At 41.7% G+C, this 22,993-nt stretch overlaps 1 protein-coding gene across 1 annotated transcript; it reads right to left on the bottom strand.

Moving 5' to 3' along the window:
* Window positions 1-17,564: 17,564 nt before the first annotated feature.
* Window positions 17,565-19,406, bottom strand: C2H1orf68 (chromosome 2 C1orf68 homolog). The gene is made up of 2 exons (XM_002930430.2): window positions 19,331-19,406; window positions 17,565-18,541 (listed from the first exon to the last, which is right to left on the bottom strand). Exons 1-2 carry the CDS (start codon window positions 19,385-19,387, stop codon window positions 17,747-17,749), a joined length of 852 nt encoding a protein of 283 aa, XP_002930476.2. The 5' UTR covers window positions 19,388-19,406; the 3' UTR covers window positions 17,565-17,746.
* Window positions 19,407-22,993: the final 3,587 nt, after the last annotated feature.

The raw sequence follows: 22,993 nt of genomic DNA, 5'->3' as shown, positions 1-22,993 counted from the left end.
CTACTATTAAATTCTTGACTGACCAACCTTGACCCATTGATAGGAACATCTCCATGCCCCTATTGAGCAGAAAGAAGCTACAGAAGATGAGACCTTCTGCCTTTTATAACCTTAAAGTTTTAAGGGTCAAAGTTGTTCAGGGGGAAATTGAGGAGGGAAAAAAAGGCAAGAGAAATGTAGTTTAAATTAAATCCCCTTACACCTTGCAGCCCACTGATAGATACCTGTAACAGGCAGAGTGTGACCTTCCTCAAGGAACACATGGCTGCCTCAGTGCCTTAATGTTTATGACTTAAAAGCAACCTTATCGGGATAGCATTGAAAGTGTAGATTGCTCTGGGTAGCATGGACATTTTAACTATGTTAATTCTTCCAATCCACGAGCATGGAATATTTTTTCCATCTTTTTGAGTCTTCTTCAATGTCTTGCAAGAGTGATTTGTAGTTTCTAGAATATAGATCCTTTACGTCTCTGGTTAAGTTAATTCCGAGATAACGTATGATTTTTGGTGCTATTGTAAATGGGATGGATTCCCTAATTTCTCTTTCTTCAGTCTCATTGTTCGTGTATGGAAATGCAACTGATTTCTGAGCGTTGATTTTGTATCCTGCCACATTACTGAATTGCTCTATAACTTCTAGTAGTTTGGGAGTAGATTCTTTTGGGTTTTCCATATAGAGTATCATGTCATCCGTGAAGAAAGACAGTTTGACTTCTTCTTTGATAATTTGGGTAACTTTTATCACTTTTCGTTGTCTGATTGCTGTTGCCAGGACTTCTAGTACTATGTTGAATAATAGTGGTGAGAGTGGGCATCCTTTTCGTGTTCCTGATCTTAAGGGAAAGGCTTCCAGCTTTTCCCCATTGAGAATGATATTTTCTGTAGGCTTTTCATAGATGGTTTTTTATGAGATTGAGGAATGTGCCCTCTATCCCTACACTCTGAAGGGTTTTAATCAGGAAAGGGTGCTGTATTTTGTCAAATGTTTTTTCTGCATCTATTGAGAGGATCATATGATTTTTGGCTTTTTTCTTTTTGATAAAATCTATCACACTGATAGATTTGTGAATGTTAAACCACCCTTGCATCCCAGGGATGAATCCCACGTGGTCATGATGGATAATCCTTTAAATGTACTGTTGGATTTTATTAGCAAGGATCTTGTTGAGATTTTGGCATCCATATTCATTAGGGAAATTGGTCTGTAATTCTCCTTTTTGATGGGGTCTTTGCCTGGTTTGGGGATCAAAGTAATATTGGCCTCATAGAATGAGTTTGGTAGCTTTCCTTCTGTTTGTATTTTTTGAAACAGCTTTAGGAGAATAGGTATTATTTCTTCTTTGAATGTTTGGTAGAATTCCCTGGGAAATCCGTCAGGCCCTGGCATTTTGTTTTTTGGAAGGTTTTTAATCACTGTTTCAATCTCTTCATAATTAATTGGCCTGTTTAAAAAATCAATTTCTTCCTGTTTCAGTCTTGGTAGTTTATAGGTTTCCAGGAAGGCCTCCATCTCTTCCAGATTGCTTAATTTATTGGCATAAACCTTTTGATTAAAGTTTCTAATAATCCTTCCAATTTCAAAGCATTGTGGTCTTAGAATATGCAGGGAAAATTTTCAGTCTTCTGGTATCGGGTGAGAACTGTTTTGTGTCCCAGAACATGGTCTATTCTTGAGAATGTTCCATGGGCATTTGAATAGAATGAGTATTCTTTGGTTCTGGGGTGTAGTGTTCTATATATATCTATGAGGTCCAACTTGTCGAGTATGGCATTCAAAGCTCTTGTTTCTTTGTTGATTTTCTGCTTGGGTGATCTATCTATTGCTGATACTGGAGTGTTGAGTTCCCCTACTATTAATGTATTTTTATCTATATGTCTCATTATTCTGGTTAAGAGTTGGCTTGTGTATCTTGCTGCTCTCCTGTTGGGGGCATAAATATGTATAATTGTCATATCCACTTCTTGGATACATCCTTTAACAATAATATAGTGACCTTCTGTATCTCTAACTGCAATCTTTAGTTTAAAATCCAATCGGTCTGATATGAGAATTCCTACCCCAGCTTTCTTTTGAGGTCCATTGGCATGAAAGATGGTATTCAGTCCCTTTACTTTCAGTCTGGATGTATCTTTAAGTTCAAAATAAATCTCTTTTAGACAGCAAATGGATGGTTCATGTCTTTTTATCCAATCTGCAACCCTGTGATGTTTTATGGGAGCATTTATGCCATTTACATTGAGACTGATTATTGAGAGAGATGATTTCAATGATGCCATGTTGCCAGTAAAGTCTTCGTTTCTATCGATTGTGACTTTCTCTTCTGTATCACTCTTGGGGCCTTTTTAATTTTATAGAACCCCCCCTAATATCTCCTGTAGGGCTGGTTTCATGGTTACAAAATTGGTCAATGACTGGCGATTCTGGAAGGTTTTTATCTCTCCATCAATTCTGAATGACAACCTTGCTGGATAAAGGATCCTCGGCTGCATGTTTTTCTCTGAAAGAGCTTTAAAAATGCCCCCCCCCCACCCTTTCTCTCATTTCAGGTCTGTGTAGACGTCTGATGTAATTCTGATAACTTTGCCTTGGTACATGAGAAATTTCTTTGCCCTGGCCACTTTCAATACTTGATCCTAGGATCTAATATTTGTGAATTGCACTGTGACATGACGTGGCATAGGTTTGTCGTGGTTGAGTTTGGGAAGGGTCCTCTCTGCCTCTTGGACATGAATGCTTGTTTCCTTTGCTAGATTAGGGAAGTTTTCAGCTACAATTTTTTCAAATATATCTTCTAGACCTCTGTTTTTCTCCACCCCCTCAGGGATGCCGATGATTCTGACATGAGTCAGTAATCCCCCGTAATTTACATTCTTGAGATTGAATTTTTTTGAGCCAAGTTTCTATTTTAGCTTTCTCTTCTTCTAACCCATCCTCCAATTCACCGATACGTTCTTCTGCCTCATTCATCCTGGCCATCAGAGCATCTAGTTTTGACTGCACTTGATTGATAGAATTTTTAATTTCTGCCAGATTTGCTCTCATTTCCGCCCATAGAGATTCTACATTCTCATTAATATTTTCATTAATACTTTTTTCAAGTCTACATATCATCTTGACCATTGTTACTCTGAACTCCATTTCTGATAATTTGGTTATATCCATAACCATTAGTTCTGTGGTAGAGGCCACAGACTCATTATCTTTTCTTTGCTGGGGGGGATTTCTCCTTCTCGTCATTCTAATGAGGAGAGGTTGTGGGGTTGTCCAGAACCCAAGTTATTGACCAGGACCCAGGCAGTGTGCACTTGTTTTATAGGGACCTTAGGGATGTGGCCTTCTTGATTTTTCAGCCTACCTTCTGGGGCAGGGGCTTGCCACGCCGATACTCAGGCAACTGTGTTTGGGCAGAGTCTCCGTGTCCCCTGTGAGGGGGGTTGGTGTTGGGCACACTTTGAGCTGGTATTTCTAGGCTTTTGTTCTCTTGCGGCTTTCCCTGGTGGTTTTCTGTGCCTCTTCTGAGAGTCAGAGCAGCAGTGGCCCAATCCCAGCCTCTGTCTCAGAACAGAGAGATCACAGTCCGCTCTCTACTGAGTCTTCTTGCCACTTTAACTCTGTTTCTGTTGGTGCTGCTAAACCCTACAGCACCCCAGGATGTGTGCCCCACCCCCAGCATCCCAGCCCTCACTTCCAGGGCCAGCAAGTCTCTGTCCTTTGTGTTTCTAACACCACCAGCCACCTCCATGCACTCCAGAGCTCCATTTCAGTGTGGTTTGCACACTCTGGAGCTCCGGTTTTCAGACTGGTTGCACGTGTTCCCCGGCTCATGGTCTCAGTCTACTCTCTTGCGGGTGCCGGACCCCGAGTCTGCCCACTCCATAGTGCAGGTGGCTACCGCTTGCTGATGCCCAAACACAGAGGCTCCCTCCCCCTTCCATTTATCTTCCGATATCTGCACATGGATTCATGGCTCCCCGCTTCGTACCTCAATACTCAGTGCTGGAGATGTTCATTTGTAGAGATCCAGATGTATCTTCCTGAATCTCAGGCTGATTCCATTGATGTTCAGGATGGCCTGGTCCCTATCCAGCTTGACTCAGGGGACCAGCTGAAAAAGGGGACCCCCTACTCCTCCACCATCTTAAGTCCCTTGCTTCCAATTTCTTTAGAGACTTATGCTATCCTTAACCCTCACTAATTAAAAAATATATAATCAGTCACTCCTCACCATTCGAATGCAGCTCTTTCTGGCCATGGGTCCTGTCCCTGTGCTATAATAAAATCAGCTTTTTGCACTAAAAACATCTCAAGAATTCTTTCTTAGCTGTTCCCTTATGAACCTAAAACTTTCAAATTTCATCGCTGGTGACGTTGGAAATGGTGAAGGGTTTTAATGGTGAGGGCTGAAATTGTTTTATAATAATTTCATAGGGTAGAAGAAGCAGAGATCCCAATTTCAGAAAGTTAAGATATTGATGAGTGACAAAGTAAAAAAAAAAAATAGAATGAAGAAACCACTGTTTGAATGTTATACAGAGTGGTCAAAGTAAGGTGCCATGATGCCAAGTTGGCTGAGATGTAGTGTTGATTCAAAGAACTACAGCACTTCAAAGAAAGGAGACCTTGATTTGCACCAGGATTTTGAAGAAAGAGTTGTTCAAAGCCAAAAATAATCAATGAAAGTATGATGTACTGACCCTATACATACCTCCAGTCAAGAGAAGCTGGGGCTGACATAAAGGGGCAGAGGACTGACAGCAAAGAGGGTGCTCTGAATAGGAGGTATTATTCAGGACAGTTTTGGATTCAGAGACTGAAGTTAGCATGTGTTCTTCTCCATGGGCAAGCTGTGCCGTCTTCAGCAAGTTACATATATCTTCTAAACTACACTTTCTTGGTCTTCAGAATAGTGACATAGTTCTGCTCTTCTCTAAGCATCACATGAGATATTGCCTATGAAGCACTGAGCATAGCACCACACATGTGGCTGGAGCTAAAAAAGTGGTAGCTACTCCTCTAACTCCTCTTACTACTATTCTAATTAACATGATTATTTTCCATGTTTTGGTATTTTAATAGGCATCATTCTGCCTAGCATGATTTCCTGGTTACAGAAGAGAACTGATATTATAGAAGTCTTGTTGTTCTCTTTTCTTTGTTGGACTCAACTGAGGCTATAGGTGGATACCTCTAAAGATAAAGATGGCAGAAGAATGAGAGTTAGGGTGTCTCATTCTCTCTCATTTATGAAACCCTTTCTATGTGCAAAGTATTGCACCAGGTAATAGGGTGGATTCAGAGAGATTCAGAAACCACCCTTATCTTCAAAGATGGTCTTATAAAATTACCATCTATAAGGCCCAACAGACAAGTCCTCCACCAACTTCAACATGAGGCAGAGACTATTCCAGGCAGGGCTATTCTCTGAAATCAAAGCGTGAATGCCTGGAAGTCAAGTTTGAGCAATGCAAATGAACCGAGGAGGAGATGGGAGCGGTGGTTGTAGAGGAGCAGAGATATGTATTCACAGCTACAGTATGTAACAGTGAGACATAAGGATGTACAAAGTAAGAGAGATCTGGGAGTGAAATGCTTCTACAGAATTAGAGGGATGATAATATAAAAACAATGCAAAAGAGTTGGTGATATGAGGTAATAAGTCTACAACCCTTTGCTTTTAACACATGAAGGGCTGCATATCACTCTCTAATTGAATTAACGATTTTAATTTTGTGGGAGTTCAGAGAAAGAAATGATTCTTAATAGCTGAAAAATTAAACTTATTTTTATAAGAATTATAACTGATGACAATTATAGTGGGATTGATATTAGTGGTGGTTGCATGTCCATGATTCAGTGGGCTCAAGCAGGGTAAGGATTGTACAAACCGAATTTATGTTAACCTGAATATTTCCCATTATCTCTTATAATATTAAGACTTTGTTTCCCCCCAAATATATCTGCCAAACTCCCCATTAAAAGTATAATATCTCTTTAAAAAGAGTGATTTTAAAATACAATTCTGATGAAACTTTATAGTTATAAGTGAATTTGGTTTTTTTTTCCAATACAAGGAAGCCTAACTTAGCCTTCTTAAATATGTGAGTATGTCTTAAAGAAAGGTTGAGGGTTTCTCTCCTTACCCTACCCTGAACCATAAAGAAGCCCTGGTTCTTTTTAAGACACCTACAGGAATGTGAATATGTATCAAGACATGGGTATGAGGATGCAGAAGACTGAGCTAAGGGCACAGGGCAACATTTTTACCTTCTCCCTATTCCAGAGTCAGAACTCTATCCCTGCTGAGGAAGGATAGTCAGGTAGCTCCACCGAGAAATAAAGAATACAGATTTCTTTTCCATAGACTTCTTCATTCCTATTCACCAGGAAATAGGAAATGAGTGGTGTGGAGGGGGGAGACCCAGAAAAAAAAACAACCACCCTTTCTGACCTGCCGGTGTGGACAAGTAAGAAGTGACTTAATTATTCAAAATAGCCAAGATTCAGAAACAACCCAATGTCTGTTAATGGATGAATGGATAAAGAAAATGTGGTGTATTCTATGTGCAGTGGGATATTACTCAGCTATATAAAGAAGGAAATCTTGCCATTTACAACAACATGGGTGACTTGGAGGATAGCATGCTGAATGAAATAAGCCAGACACCAAAAAACAAACAACATGTGACTTCACCTCTATGTGGAATCTAAAAAAGTTAAACTCATAAAAACAGAATAGAATGGTGATTACTAGGGACTGGGAGGGGCACACACACACACACACACACACGCACACCAGTATATTTGATTCTGGTAAACATTTCCATATATATATATATATATATATATATATATATATATATCAAGGTATAATGTTGTACACCTTAAACATATACAATTTTTGTCAATCATACTTCACTAAAGATAAGGAAAAAACTTTCCATTTAGGATACCACACAGAAATGCTGTGGTCCCTCTGACACTTCTTTGCAGAGATTTTAACTGAAAAAGTTTGAAAATAAAGACTTCTTAGGGAGTGTGCACCAGTCCACAGCTGTGTGATAGATTCATAATGGGTTCCTCTATTTGGGACTGTATCTTCAATCCTTTGAGGAGGTTGGAAAAGCAATCTAGTAGGAAGGCAAAACAAACAAATATGTGATGCAGTATTAGCAGTAAAGCAGTCTAGGAAGAAAAATAAAGCAGGATAGGGTGAATAGCTAGAGCAGTGCTCTGTCTGAACCTGGTGGTCAGAGGTGGGATATATGGAATATTTAACACTGAGACAGGTCCAATGAACAGTTGATAGCATTTAGCTTGACCTTTTTCTCTTTGATAAGTCCATAGAAACTATGCCTCTGAGTCTTCTCTGCTGTTCCTTGGGGAATCAGACTGGATTAAAAAAAATACAGGAAGTTCCCACAGGATAGACATATAAATAAGGAAGATTCATTTCTTTACTTGATAAGAAAATCTTGAGTCCTACTCTGTGCTAGACTCTGGGGACATCCAATCAGATAGGACCTAATTTTCCTCTTCTATAAATCTTCTCTCTAGTAGGTTAAGGTGACCACATCTTCTAACAGAACATGCATATGGGTTGGACACAAGGGCTGGCTGTGAGGATCCCTGAGAATGTTAATCACTGTCTGCTTTTCTCAACCCTTCAGAGCCACACATACTATTCCATTCCTTCTCCCTGCTGTGGGGAGGGATGCCTAATGCATCACCCACCTGTCCCACATAGCCAACTTAATAATTGTGCCATCAACAACCATCAACAGGGTGGAGATGTTTACACAAGTGACAAGGAATGACACCTGATGGTGACATCTGATAGTTTTCCCAGCTAGCTTCTGTCTAGAGACCTGGCCTAGATTCTCCCTTGTTGTCAAGCACTGAATCCCAGGGAAGAGCTGTTAATCTGGGTGCCCCACTGACTATGCCCCTTTAAAGGGGGCCACCAGTTAGCTATCAAACCTCTACCCCATTTCTATTCTCTTGGAAAGCTACACTGTCTGAACTTTGAGGAAGAGTCAAAGAATTGGAGTACAGACTGTCAGGGCTAGAAACAGCCCTTGGTAATTATGTCATCCAAATTCCTAATTTTATAGAGGTGGACACTGGAGCCCAAAGGGGTGAAGTGGCTTATTCAATGTTAGAGTAAGTACTATGGCAGAGCTGGCATGAAAACAGAGGTGGAAGAAACTGGTAGACTATAGTCACTTGAAATGTCAGATTATAACTTTTCATAATCAGATCCATAAACAAAACCTTCTCTCATTGCATTTTACCTTAGAACTATAAAATTTCAAACCATGCGAATCCCTTAATAGTCTTCATCTGATATGATTGTCACTCTCTTACTCTAAGTGGCCTTTCAGGTTTACAGAGCCCCTCCAATCAGTGACAGGACAATTGGCTTCATGGATTGTGGACCTAATATGTGCTGGACACTATTTCAGGCAGTATTATGAGATACCATCCTTCTGGGTGAAGACGTCATACAACTTGTCTGAAGTCATAACATCAATAAATGGGCCTATTTAACTTGAAAGTCCCAGTCCCAGCAGAACACAGGTGGTTGCTCCTCCCACACTTGCCAGGCCTTTCAGATCAGTCATCTCATTGCTCAGACAAGAGAGGCATCACATGTAAAGCAACTAGCACAGTGCCCAGTGCCCTCTTTAATATGCATCACTGGCCTAGCCCAATCACCCACATACCCATCAGAAGCCCTAAGTTTGTTTCCCAGAGTCCATAGCCTCTCATAGTTTATTCCCCCTTCTGTTTACCCCCTGTTCATTCTTCCCCTCCTTCTCCTACCTATCTCCCTGCTATTTCTTATGTTCCATAAATAAATGAAACCATATGATAATTGTCTTTCTCTGCTTGACTTATTTCACTCAGCATAATCTCCTCCAGTCCTATCCATGTTGCTGCAAATGTTGGGTAAACGTTCTTTCTGATGGCTGAGTTATATTCCATTGTATATATGGACTACATTTCTTAATCCAGTCATCTGTTAAAGGACATCTTAGCTCCTTCCACAACTTAGCTATTGTGGACAATGCTGCTATGAAAATTGAGATGCATATGGCCCTTCTCTGCACTGTCTGTATCTTTGGGGTAAATACCCAGTAGTGCAATTGCTAGATCATAGGGTAGCTCTATTTTTAACTTTTAAGGGACCTCTACACTGTTTTCCAGAGTGGCCGTACCAACTTGCATTTCCACCAACAGTGTAAGAGGGATCCCCTTTCTTCACATCCTCTCCAACATGTGTTGTTTCTTGCCTTGTCAATTTTTGCCATTCTAACTGGCATAACATGGTATCTCAATGTGCTTTTGATTTGAATTGCCCTGATTGCTAATGAGTATGAACATTTTTTCGTGTGTCTGTTAGTCATTTGTATGTCTTCATTGGAAAAGTGTCTGTTCATATCTTCTGCCCATTTTCTTATTTGATTATTTGTTTCTCGTGTATTGAGTTTGAGAAGTTCTTTGTAGATCTTGAATCTTTTATCTGTAGTGTCATTTGCAAATATCTTCTCCCATTCTGTGGGCTGCCTCTTAGTTTTTTTGACTGTTTCCTTGGCTGTGCAGAAGCTTTTACTCTGAAGAAGTACCACAAGTTCATTTTTTTCTTTTGTTTCTCTTGCCTTTGGAGATGTGTCATGAAAAAAGTTGCTGTGCCTGATGTCAAAGATATTACAGCCTATGTTCTCCTCTAGGATTTTGATGAATTCCTCTCTCACATCAAGGTCTTTCATCCATGTGGAGTTTATCTTTGTGTATGGTGTGAGAGAGTGGTCAAGCTTCATTCTTTTGCATAGAGGTGTCCAATTTTCCCAGCACCATTTATTGAAGAGACTGTCTTTTTTCCACCGAATGTTTTTTCCTGCTTTATCAAAGATTAGTTGCCCATAGAGCCCAGGGTCCATTTCTGGGTTCTATATTCTGTTCCATTGGACTATGTGTCTGTTTTTGTGCCAGTACCATGCATCTTGGTAATCACAGGTTTGTAGTATAGCTTGAATTCAGGCAACGTGATGCCCCCAGCTTTGTTTTTCCTTTTCAACAATTCCTTGGTGATTCGGGGCCTTTTCTGGTTCCACACAAATTGAAGGGCTGTTTGTTCCAGTTCTTTGAAAAATGTCATCGGTATTTTGATCGGGATAGCATTGAAAGTGTAGATTGCTCTGGGTAGCATGGACATTTTCACTATGTTTATTCTTCTGATCCATGAGCATGGAATATTTTTCCATCTTTTTGTGTCCTCTTCAATGTCTCTCAAGAGTGATTTGTAGATTCTAGAATACAGATCCTTTATGTCTCTGGTTAAGTTATTTCAAAGATAATATATGATTTTTGGTGCTATTGTAAATGGGATGGATTCCCTAATTTCTCTTTCTTCAGTCTCATTGTTCGTGTATAGAATTGCAACTGGATTTCTGAGCATTGATTTTGTATCCTGCCGCATTACTGAATTGCTCTATAACTTCTAGTAGTTTGGGAGTGGATTCTTTTGGGTTTTCCATATAGAGTGTCATGTCATCTGGGAAGAGAGACAGTTTGACTTCTTTGTTGATTTGGATGCCTTTTATCCCTTTTCGTTGTCTGATTGCTGTTGCAAGGACTTCTAGTACTATGTTGAATAATAATGGCAAGAGTGGGCATCCTTGTCGTGTTCCTGATCTAAAGGGAAAAGCTTACAGCTTTTCCCCATTGAGAATGATATTTTCTGTAGGCTTTTCATAGATGGTTTTTATGAGATTGAGGAATGTGCCCTCTATTCCTACACTCTGAAGGGTTTTAATCAGGAAAGGATGCTGTATTTTGTCAAACGCATTTTCTGCGTCTATTGAGCGGATCATACGATTCTTGACACTTTTCTTGTTGATATGATGAATCACACTGATAGATTTGTGAATGTTGAACCACCCTTGCATCCGAGGGATGAATCCTAATTGGTCATTATGGATAATCCTTTTAATGTACTGTTGGATCCTATTAGCTAGGACCTTGTTGAGAATTTTGGTGTCCATATTCATGAGGGATATCGTTCTGTAATTCTCCTTTTTGATGGGCTCTGTGCCTGGATTGAGGATCAAGGTAATAATGGTGTCATAGAATTAGCTTGGTAGTTTTCCTTCTGTTTCTATTTTTTTGAAACAGCTTCAGGAGCATAGGTATTATTTTTTCCTTGAATGTTCGATAGAATTCCCCAGGGAATCCATCAGACCCTGGAGTCTTGTATTTGTGGAGGCTTTTGATCACTGCTTCAATCTCTTCATAATTAATTGGTCTGTCTAAAAAATCAATTTCTTCCTGTTTCAGTCTTGGTAGTTTATAGGTTTCCAGGAAGCATCCATTTCTTCCAGGTTGTTTAATTTATTGGCATAAAGTTGTTGATAAAAGTTTCTAATGATCCTTCCTATTTCCTTGGTGTTGGTTGTGACCTTTCCCTTTTCATTCATAATTTTATTAATTTGGGTCCTTTCTCTATTCTTTTGAATAATTCTGGCCAGTGCCTTATTTATCTTATTTATTCTTTCAAAGAACCAACTTCTAGTTTTGTTGATGTGCACTACTGAGCTCCTGGTTTCTAATTCATTGATCTCTGCTCTAACCTTGATCACCTGCCTTCTTGTGCGTGAATTAGGCTTGTTCTTCTGTTTGAGCTCCAGCTTCTTGAGGTGAAAATTTAAAAAAACTGCATTTAAAATTTTTCTACTCTTTTGAGTGAGGCTTGGATGGCTCTGTATTTTCCCCTTAGGACTGCCTTTGCAGTGTCCCATAGGTTTTGGACCGTTGTATTTTCATTTTCATTGGTTTCCAAAAATTTCATAATCTCATTTTTGATTTCCTGGTTTATCAAATCTTCTGGAGCAGGATGGTTCTTAGTTTCCAAGTGTTTGAGTTTCTTCCAAATTTTTCCTTGTGATTGAGTTCTAGTTTCAGAGCATTGTGGTCTGAGAATACACAGGGAATAATTTCAGTCTTTTGGTAACAGTTGAGACCTGTTTTGTGATCTAGTATATGATCTATTCTGCAGAAATTTCCATGTGCATTCGAAAAGAATGGATATTCTCTTGTTCTGGTGTGTAGTGTTCTGTATATATCTGTGAGGTCCATCTGGTCTAGTATATCATTCACAGCTCTTGTTTCTTTTTTTGATTTTCTGCTTAGGTGATCTATCTATTGCTAAGAGTGGAGTGTTAAGGTCCCCTACTATTAACGTATTATTATCTATATGTCTCTTTATTCTGGTTAAGAGTTGGCTTGTGTATCTTGCTGCTCCCCTGTTGGGGGCATAGATATTTATAATTGTCATATCCACTTGTTAGATACATCCTTTAAGAATAACATAGTGTCCTTCTGTATCTCTAACTGCAATCTTTAGTTTAAAATCCAATCTGTTTGGTATGAGAATTGCTACCCCAGCTTTCTTTTGAGGTCCATTGGTGTGAAAGATGGTTTTCCATCCCTTCACTTTCAGTCTGGATGTATCTTTAGGTTCAAAATGAGTCTCTTATAGACAGCATATGGATGGGTCATGTCTTTTTATCTAATCTGCAACCCTGTGGTGTTTTATGGGAGCATTTAGCCCATTCACATTGAGAGTGATTATTGAGAGATATAATTTTAATGATGTCATATTGCCCTTGAAGTATTTGTTTCTATAGACTGTAAATTTCTGTTCTGTATCACTCTTGGGGTCTTTTTACTTTATCGAACCCCCCTTAATATTTCTTGCAAGGCTGGCTTGGTGGACACATATGCTTCCAGTTTCTGCCTATCTTGGAAGGTCCTTTTTCTCTCCATCAATTCTGAATGACAGCCTTGCTGGAAAAGGGATCCTTGGCTGCATGTTCTTCTCAGTTAGTGTCTGAAAAAGCCTTGCCAACCTTTCCTGGCTTGCCATGTCTCTGAAGACAGGTCTGACATCATTCTGATGTTCCTGCCTCTGTACTTGAGGATTCTCTTCCCCTTGGCCACTTCCAAAATTCTATCCTTAGATCTAATATTTGTGAATTGCACTATGAGGTGACGTGGTGTAGGTCTGTTCTCATTGATCTTGGGAGGGGTCCTCTTTGCCTGTTGGACACGAATGCTTGTTTCCTTTGCCAGATTAGGGAAGTTCTCAGCTACAATTTGTTCAAATATCTCTTCTAGACCTCTCTCTTTCTCCACCTTCTTGAGAATGCCGATATTTCTGACATTGGAATGTTTCATTGAGTCAGTAATCTCTCATAATCTACATTCTTGAGATTGGATTTTTTTGAGCCAAGTTTCCATTTTTTCCTTCTTTTCTATCATCCCATCTTCCAATTCACTCATTCTCCTGCTTCATTTACCCTGTGAGTCCTTTCTCTTATGGGTATTTAATCATAGTAGTTATACATTCATAGGCAGAACATGTATAATGAATTTTAAAATAAAGAACTTTAATATGTTTAACTATATGTTTATTTCTTAAATTTGGAAATATTATGAAGTCTATCTGTATGTATTAGCCTTACTTGTGAATAATTTTGGCATAGACATTTTCCTGAGAGGAAAACGTTATTAAAAACTATTATACACAGGGAAGTGAAATTAAGATTCAACTCAGTAGATTTTTCTATTCCAGAAAAACTGTGAGAAAGTAGACTCATGGAAGAGCCCAGGAGAGGAGCACCTCAGGACTTCCGAGGACACTCTCCCCAATCTCCCAGGGGTTTACTTCATGTTCCGGCCTTGCCATTCTCTTTAACTCATTCCCAGTAAGTCCTCTATAGGTAGTATAGAGGGACCAGGAGTCAGGAAATCTAGATTATTTTACATGAAAAATGACACATTGAGATTTTTTTAAGTATAAAAAACAACACAGTAGAACCTTTGATTAGCCTTAAAATGTCCTGAAACTGAATATTCTGTGCTTTTCTAACCCATCAGTTTTAGAGATGAGACCACCAGCTGCGAGCAAAGACCACCTGATGCTGGCCCTGGAAAGCTGCCTTACTCACAGAGTGGCCCAAGCTGTCATATGATAGCTGTACAAGCTAAACACAGAAGGCAGCTACACAGGACAGGGTAAGAAAGAATCAGGTAAATTAATGCTACTGGACAGTTGTTTTAGATTATCCTTTATATGTTCTGAAAATATGAATTTATTTTTGCGGAGAAAAATAAAATTTAAGAGGTACAAATAATATAGTATCTGCCACCTGCCTCCTTGAAACCTCACGACAGCTCCCTTTAGCTGAATGGATATCTTCAACAACACTACCCATCCCCACCGGTAGCAACACCCATCAGGCATTCCTGCCCTTCTGTCTCACTGCACTCTCTCCCTTCAGTTCTTTACTCCTACCAGGCCCCCTCCTCCACAGAGTCCCTGACTATGGTCCTGCCTCTGCCTGGAGAGCCCTTCCCTTGCTGCTCTATAATTAACTCCTACTCAACCTTGAGATTGATCGGGACTTTCTCAGAGAAGTCCTTTCTGATCTCCCTGACCAGGTAAAATGTGTATATTGCAGGATGTCAGGGCACCCAGTACACTTCATAGCTGTGCACTTTTACATTTATTTATTGGGCTTTTATCATTTATTCTCCCTCTCTGCTTTAAACTCCAACACAGTAGAGATGGTGCCTGGAACAAAATAGATGTTCAGTAACTATTAGATTAATGAATGAAAATCAGATACAAAAGTTACTTCTAAACTTCTAGACTGGCCAAGCTCATGGAAGCTTCTCAGGTCCTGGCATCTGGCTTCTCAGTCTCCTGAGTGCTGTGCAAGGGGAGGGGAGTCCAGTACCATGTGTTAAGGCTCTTTGGGAGGTGCTCCTACCTGCACACCTGGGGTGTCTTGAAAGCCAGGATTCCATTGGCTCCTTCTCCTAACATAGTATTTCCTACATAAACACCCCTGGCACAAGCAGCACTCTTCCAAATCTTCTAGAGTTATAGAAGGATATTTCTGTTCTGTTCCACTTTATGCCTCCAAACTTAGTCCCCTGCTCTGTGGAGATCAGGGACTTTGATTTATTTGCTTTCAACATGACTCAACTTTCTGGGGTCTAAGTGGTAGTCATACAGAAGTGTTTGTTGAATGATAACTTAACCATTTGTGTACTTTTCTATGTGTTATAATTCAATATAAAACATTTCAGATATTTACAAAGACCTTAACAGCAACTCATATAATAATGAGAGACAGACCAACAGAGAGAGGTAGAAACCAAAAGAAAGAAAGACAGAAGGAGAGAAAAAGAAAGAGAGTGAGAAATCAAAATATATGCCATAAAGGGCAATAAAGGAATGGTTAAATATATCACTGACTAGCCACACAGCAGAAATGTCAGAAAGCAAACAAAAAAAAGAAAAAGATACAAATATATGCACTAACCAAAACTGATGTTGAATATTCACTATTAAATGAAAATAGGTCATCATAGAGCAATACATACTGTGGCTTTATACAATAAAAAGGGAGAGGGGAATCTTCAGAATATGCAATGGGTTGAGATTTACTAATGCATGTGTTTGCTTTCTCCTACATTTCTTCTACTTACACTCCCTACTAAGAGAACTATGTGTTTACCTTTTAAGTTTTATAGTCTCTTCTCTCTTCCCTGTTCAAAACCAAAAGAATGGGCTAGAGCTAGAAGAGCTGGGGAAAAAGGAGAGGTTTTTGTTCCTGGGTGAGTTCCTCTGGAAACGAGAAACCCAGGATTGAGTAAAGGATAGAGAAAACTAGCAAAGCATCCAGGGAGGTTCAGGCTACACAACCAGGACCAGACTTGAGTCAGGTGGGAAGTGGGGGTGGCAAGGGAGAAAGAGACAAAGAAACCACACTGTCTGGATGTTAGAGAGGACTTGGGGGCTTTTATTGAGGGATATTAGAGTGTCTGTGTTCAAGATATGCGAGAATTGAAGATAGGAATTTTAGAAGTATATTATGAGTTATGAAATGGATTCCCTACAATGCTTTCTGACACATCAGTACTGGACTGGGCTTTTAAGATGCCATCTATTCTCTACATACATTGGGCCACTGGGGGTTAGACAAAGATATAATCCAAACTCAGTATGGTCATCCCTGGAAAAGGGTGTGGAATTGGAAATTAAAAAGTAACTTAATTTTTATCTGCAAATGTCAGGCAGTTGACCCTTGAACAACATGGATTTGAACTGCACAGGTACAATTATATGTGCTTTTTTTCCAATAAGTACAGTATTGTAAATGTATTTCCTCCATCTTACGATTTTCTTAATAATACTTTCTTTTCTCTAGCTCACTTCATTATAAGAATACAGTATAGAATACACATAGCATACAAAATATGTGTTAGTTGATTATGTTATCAGTAACTTTTCTGGTCAACAGTAGTCTCAAAAGTGTGGATTTTAGACTGTGGGAGGGATTGGCGGCCCCAAGCCCTGCATTGTTCAAACATCAACTGTACTATTTGAATGTTTACATAGCTCATGCTACTTACCTAATTTTTAATTAATAAATATAAAAGCATTTCATGCCCACATTCATTGCTGAAGAAGCAGCACATAGACTTCCAACATTGCTGGAGCCACTTGGTGGTACAAGAGGAGAGCATGGTGCCCAGTGACCTGGCTGCAATGGGTTTAGCTGGAGGGATGGAGTGTGATTTGGGGGATCATGGGTGACTTAAATGTTCAAAAGCACACAGTAGTCCAGATGACACTCCACAAGTGTCCCAGGGTAACCTGAAAGACTTTGCCTAGAAACAAGCTCAAGGTCCCCAGTTCTTGTTGGAATGTTCATTTACATATTTGCCAAACATGCTGCCTCCTCTGCTCATGCACCAGTGCTTGTGGGGCTGCTTTGAACAGCATGTACCCCCTACTTATTTCTTTTTACTGTGTGGGTTTACAGTCTCTAGCTAGAAAAATCTACCTAAACCCCTGGGGTTAGCAAAGTAATGGAAGAGGAAGAGCTAATGAGGGAGGGTGTCTGGCCCAGACTCATATGCTTATGCTAAGAGGTTCACCTTCCTCTTGGCAGCCTCTCACTCCCTACTAGGGCTCTCTCTTTGGCTAACATGGGAATTTCCACCTGCCTCAGGTGAGTCCTCACCCTTTCCATCAGGTCTTTACTTTGAGATTTCAGGGGGGCAAACTCATCAGATGAGAAAATGATTCCATAGAGCCACTCCCACACAAACAGGGGCATCATCATGAGGCTTCTAAACAGATCTGATTTCATAGACCCTTCAACATCCAGGAAGCTGAACCCTGAGTTCACATAGAGCAATCATGCTACCATGAGGGCCTCAGCACAGCGAAACACTCTCCTTACACTCATCGGAAGGAGGGCAGGTAAAAGGCATCTCCTGACCTCAAAATCTCCAGCTAACTTGCATGGGGAAGTTTATTAGCAGCATTCTAGAATGCTCGGGGATCCCAGGCTGGGGTAGTACCAGCTTGGTCTGCTTGTTCATGTCCATGCGGACCTTTCCTCTTGTTGAGAAGCAAGAGGAAGACAGGAAGAGTTTCTGATAGAAAAGCATAAATATGGACCAAATAGACAGGACATCACTATGAATTGCATTCAGAGCTTTATTCTTGCCAAAGTCTGGGGAGCGCGCTAACTCTGGCAGGCTGCCTTCATAGAGAAGCAAAGTACACAGTGAAGCAAAGGGATTCTACATCACTGGGAATACAGGGAGGGGGCCAGAGGCTGGTGGATGTTCCAGAAGGTAGAGCAGGGCTGTTCTGTATTTAACAGCAGTAGTCATCCTCACAATCACAGCATGCAGGACCTCGGGACCTCATGGGGATAATTCCCAAACAGCAGCACCCAGAGCCACAGCCCCCACAGCTGCAGCATCCTGAGCTGCAGCACCCAGAATCTTCACAGCAGCTAGATGATCCTGAGTTGCAGTCTTGGGGTCGTTGGACCCAGCGTCTCAGGGGACTCACCCCGAAGGTCCGGGGAGCCAGGGAGCAGTAGCTGGTGGAACAGGGTGCAGAGCATGGATCAGGTACACAGCATGAGGTGGTCGATCTACTTGCAGTAGGCTGAATGTAGTAGGTCTGGCTGGGAGAACGGCCCTGGCCATAGTATGTCTGGGTCTGGCAGGGGGCTGGGCACTTTACATAGGTTGTCTGGCACGGAGCTGGGCACTTCACATATGTCTGACAAGGAGGTGGGCATTTCACATAAGTTGTCTGTGATGGAGCTGGGTATTTCACATACATCTGGCAAGGAGTTGCATATTTCACGTAGGTTTGAGTCTGGCACGGCACTTGGCATTTCACATAGGTTTGAGTTGGGCATGGAGTAGGGCATTTCACATAGGTTTGGGTCTGGCAAGGAGTTACACATTTCACATAGGTTTGAGTTGGGCATGGAGTAGGGCATTTCACACAGGTTTGAGTCTGGGATGGAGCTGGGCATTTCACAGAGGTACATTTGGTACTCTGCACAGCTCCCAATCCTGAACCTTTCACACAAGATGGGGGGAAATGTGGCTGCTTCTGCTGGTCACACATCTTCTTGTAGCTTTGTAAAATCTGAAAAGAAAGGTCTCATCAGAACTAAGAAGGTTTCCAGGGAAACCCCCAGCATCCCATGTGAATAGAATGGTCTGTAAGCAGGAACCTTTTTGAGAAGGTCACAGGCACTCAGAGCTGACATAAGGTGGACTCAGATCCAGGGATGTTGCTTGGATCTTGTGCCTGTGCCTGGCTGTGTGCCTCAGTTTCCACAATAGAAAATGAAGGGCTGGAAGGAGTGATGTCTATTTCCACCCAATTCTCCAAGCCTCCTCTCTTCATACTCACTTTGGTGCCTGTATTGCAGATTCTCCTTGGAAAATTATTTCCCAGCTGATTTCCCCTCGTCGCCAATTCTCTCACAACTGGCTTCCCTACTCCCTCCTGCCACACCAGGCAGTACCCAGGGAAAGCAAGTTCTTGTCAGTAGACCTGGAGCCAATGTGAGTCTCAAGCTAAGCCCCACAGAGCCTGAAAAGGCCAGAGTTCAAGTTTCCACCATTTGCTCTTCAGGCTGGCTAGACTATCACTTCACCCCATAAGTGGACCCATGAGAGGACTGCAAAACTACATGTGGGGAGAGAGAGGGTGGCGGTTCTCTGAAGACCTCTTCTCACACAGGACCAAAAGCTCAGCTCTGGTTCTGTACCTCTGCTTCTCCCCCTCAGGCTCCAGCCTCCTCACTGCCCACCAGCTCTGCTCCAGCTCCTTCTGCAGCTGCCCTCATGGCTAGTCTTGACCACCCTCATCTCACCCCAGTGTCACCTCTCCTTCCTTGTTATGTCCCTCACCCAGGCATAGACTTACCTTCTTTGCTGACAGGAGCAAGACAGGGAGAGGCCAAGGATCTGAGGAGCTGGCCATTGGGGAGCCCTTTTATACGGTGGCAATGAGGCAATCTAATGGCATCTGAACGAAGCAGGAGAGATCACGAGGATTGGGGCAGGCACTGCATTGGTGAGATTCCACCCCAGTATGCCTGGTTTTTCACTCAGAGGCAGGGCATGTCTCTGCTTGACATTGAATTTTCCTGAACATGAGATAAATGTTTCCTTTGGCCTTCGTCATGAAGCAAGTCAGTCTTCTTTTCCTAGAAGTTATGAGAGTTGAGATGCCTATGAGATCTGTGCCTACAAAGTTGTTTCTAGGTCACTTGAGTCTTCAGGAATTTGTTCAAAATATACTTAGTGTCTCAATTTTTCATACACTGTGCCAAAAGCTACACTGTGCATCTCCTCAGCCTGAATAGTGTGTTCTTTCTGAGAGGCTCCCTGGTGGCTCCCGCTGGTCTGGGCTGCTGGGCCCAGTGGTCTCTGCCTCAGTATGGCAGCAAGGCCCCCCAGAACTCCAGGTTAGTTCCATGGACTGGCAGGTTATTCTATTTATTTGGAAAACTGGGTGGGTGCTTAATGATCTCAGATCTCAGGCTCTATATCTAGGGTGTCTCTACTCAGCTTCTCATGCCCTATGACCTACATCCTCAGCTTTGTGTGCCCATAACTTCCCCATCCTCACCTTTCTGGACCTCACTACCAGGCCTAGATCCCCAAAAACCTAGCACAGTGGGAATTCCAGCCAAATGAACACTGTGTGATAATAATAATAGTAGAATCTAACATTTAACTGAATGCTTCTTATGTGCCAAACAGTTCATAAGGGATGAACATTTACAGACGGCCCTGTAACTGAGGCCTTGAAAGATTAAGGAAGTTACCCATTGTCACAAAGCAATTAGGTAAGAAGCTAGAATTCACATACAGGCAGTCTGCTTTCATAAGCTATGGCCTTATTGCTACAATATGTTGCATTTTATTTCTGATCATAGCACCGTCCCTGAATATCTGCCTCTTTCCCTTTCTTCAATGCAGTAAATACAGCAAGAGAAATGGGAATAATATGTATTAAGCACATCCTGTGAGGTAGGCTAAGCTAGCCTTATATTGACAAGGAAACTAAGACCCAGAGGCCTATTTCACCAAGGTAGTCCCGTTGGTAGGCAATGGTGTATCACTTGAACCCAAGCCTATTTTCAGAGCTAACAGTCTTCTCACTGATCCATGTCAGGTTGCACAATGCAGAAAGATATCTTGATTCTGAGCTGAGCCCTTGTTGCAAACTACCACTCCCTCAGATCAGCTGGTGCAGGCCCCACCATGTTGGGGGGCGGGGGGCCCACCCAGAGGTGCTTCTGTGTTTGTCATAATGGATCCCAATTTCTCTAGTACCATAAACCTTACAACTCCCAAATTTCCTCAACAAAGAAGACAAACCCCCACTAGTCCACAGACACTTCCGAAGCCCAAGCCAGGTCTTGCAGGTTCTGCCCCTGAACAATTTGGAGGAAGCAAGGGAGAGATTCTGCCCCCAGACTTGGAAAGTTTCCTGCTTCCCCCCATCATTCCTGTGTTGGGTGGCCTTGTAGCACTCCATAGCTTTATCTGTGAACCCTACCAGTCCCTGTCCTAAACAGGATGGTGGAAGTGGTTTCAGGCTGTTCCATTACTTGTTCTCCTATGTCCCACCTCAGCTGGCACCCAGGCTTGATGTTTTATGATAGGAATGGGAGAAGAATGATCTTTTATTGGGGCCATACATATCACAGGGTTAGCTCATCACGTTTAGTCTCCATAATAGTGTCTTAAATAAAAAAACAAAACAAACAAACAAACAATAACTTGCCCAAGTTCATATAGGTAGAAGTAGTAGATCCAGATTTTGAACCCGGGTTTACTCCTCATTTTTTTTCTGCCACAACGTGCTGTTTTTAGTGTTGAAATACATGATGCTTTAGGAACCATACCTTTTAGCCTACCAACAGGCACAGTCATTAAGAAGTCCTATAACTCAGATGTAGGACAGGACAGCCCTACCCTATAGGGATGAAAATGCCATAGAAGGCCAACCATTCTAAGGCATGTCAACCAAACAAGATAGAGATAGATTAAGGCACAAATAGAACTCAGCCTAGTTCTGATTCTGCCATTGCCCCATAGTGTGGCCCCACTGTGCCCTGCTATCTCTAGGCTTTTTCTCTTCCATCATAACATAGTCAATGAAACCCCTCTTGGCTATGATATTCTATAATTGTAGGGGCCAGGGCCTTTGTATTTTACAAAGGAAATGTATTTATATCCTCACTGTCCATGGAGTTATTCCCGCTAGACCATAATTTCTGTGCATTGGTAACCGTGGACACATTCACTGTATATCATCTGGCTCTAGCACAGGACCTGGGGAACACTAACTAGACCAAGGAATGAATGATTGAATGAATGAGGGTGCTTTCCATTGACAGTACAGCCTAAACCAACTCCTTCTTCCATGTGGACAATGGCCATCCTACTATTAGCCAATCTGTGCACCTCATGCCTTCTATGAGCTCTGATTGGCTCACTTCCTGCTCTGTGGGGATGGGCTGTCACTAATGGGTTTAACATCTTCAGGCAGCACTAACATCTCTGGTGAGAGATACTGTTTACATGTGCCACCAAAACAGGTGGGTGGGCTGTGCCCCACCCATTTTATAGTCTGGGAAGGTGAGGTGTGGCAAAGTCATATGACTGGTACAAGTGCCAGAATGAGTCACAGGGTTATCCCCAAAAGGGCCCACTTATCTCTTTGGCACAAGCTCATAGAAACAGAGACCTGTGGATTCATGCAATAATGGTCTGGTAGACTCACAGGGTAATAGATAGAATCATGGATTCACAGAATACATAATCGCAGATTCAGAATCATGACATCTCTGAGGTAGAGGGGACTAAAGCATGTCATGGGGTCTGGCCCCTGCCTTAACACAAGGCAATATCTGAGTCATCTGACCTAATGGGCTGTTCTTCTTAGGAAGACCTTTTGGTCTTTAAAAGCTCTCTGCAGTCCTCTGGTTAGCTCATTTTAGGACTTAGCATCCGGACAATCAGAAACCATGTACTTGATTGTCTTAAGGTCCCTAATAGCACCAGCATCAATGAATCCTGACATGAATTACATGTTTGGAGTTGTGTCCCCTGAGTGCATGAACCTAATCAAGATTTCAATTCAGTGGTACCCCAACTCTGACCAGAAGACCCAGACAGGAAAGTACCCAATTTGAGATATTGCTCCCTGAAGGCAGGGCCCAGGTTTCCTCACATCCTGGGAGCTGTCCTTGGTCAGAGATGGCAGGCACTCAAGGTCAAAATCTGGGTGCCTCCTTTTTTGTGGAAGAGAAGTAGGAGGAAGTGAGAAGCCAGACACCTGGTAGATGGAAAGCTCAAGCATATTGGTATCCAGTGAGAAATCTCACTGTAGTGTCTGAGAAGACACTACAGAGGTTCCCTCCTTTTGATCCCATGTCTGTGTGTGTCTCTGCTCCAGGCTCAGCTCTGAGACTTTTGCCAGAGATACCCTGAACCATTTTTCCAGTGACAATATGGGGCTCCTCCTAGATTTTTAGGAGATTATGTTGTAGAACCATGGAATGGAGGTCTG

The sequence above is a fragment of the Ailuropoda melanoleuca genome, chromosome 2, assembly GCF_002007445.2.
Source record: "Ailuropoda melanoleuca isolate Jingjing chromosome 2, ASM200744v2, whole genome shotgun sequence".
NCBI lineage: Eukaryota > Metazoa > Chordata > Mammalia > Carnivora > Ursidae > Ailuropoda > Ailuropoda melanoleuca.
This window is presented reverse-complemented; position numbering and strand designations above follow the sequence as displayed.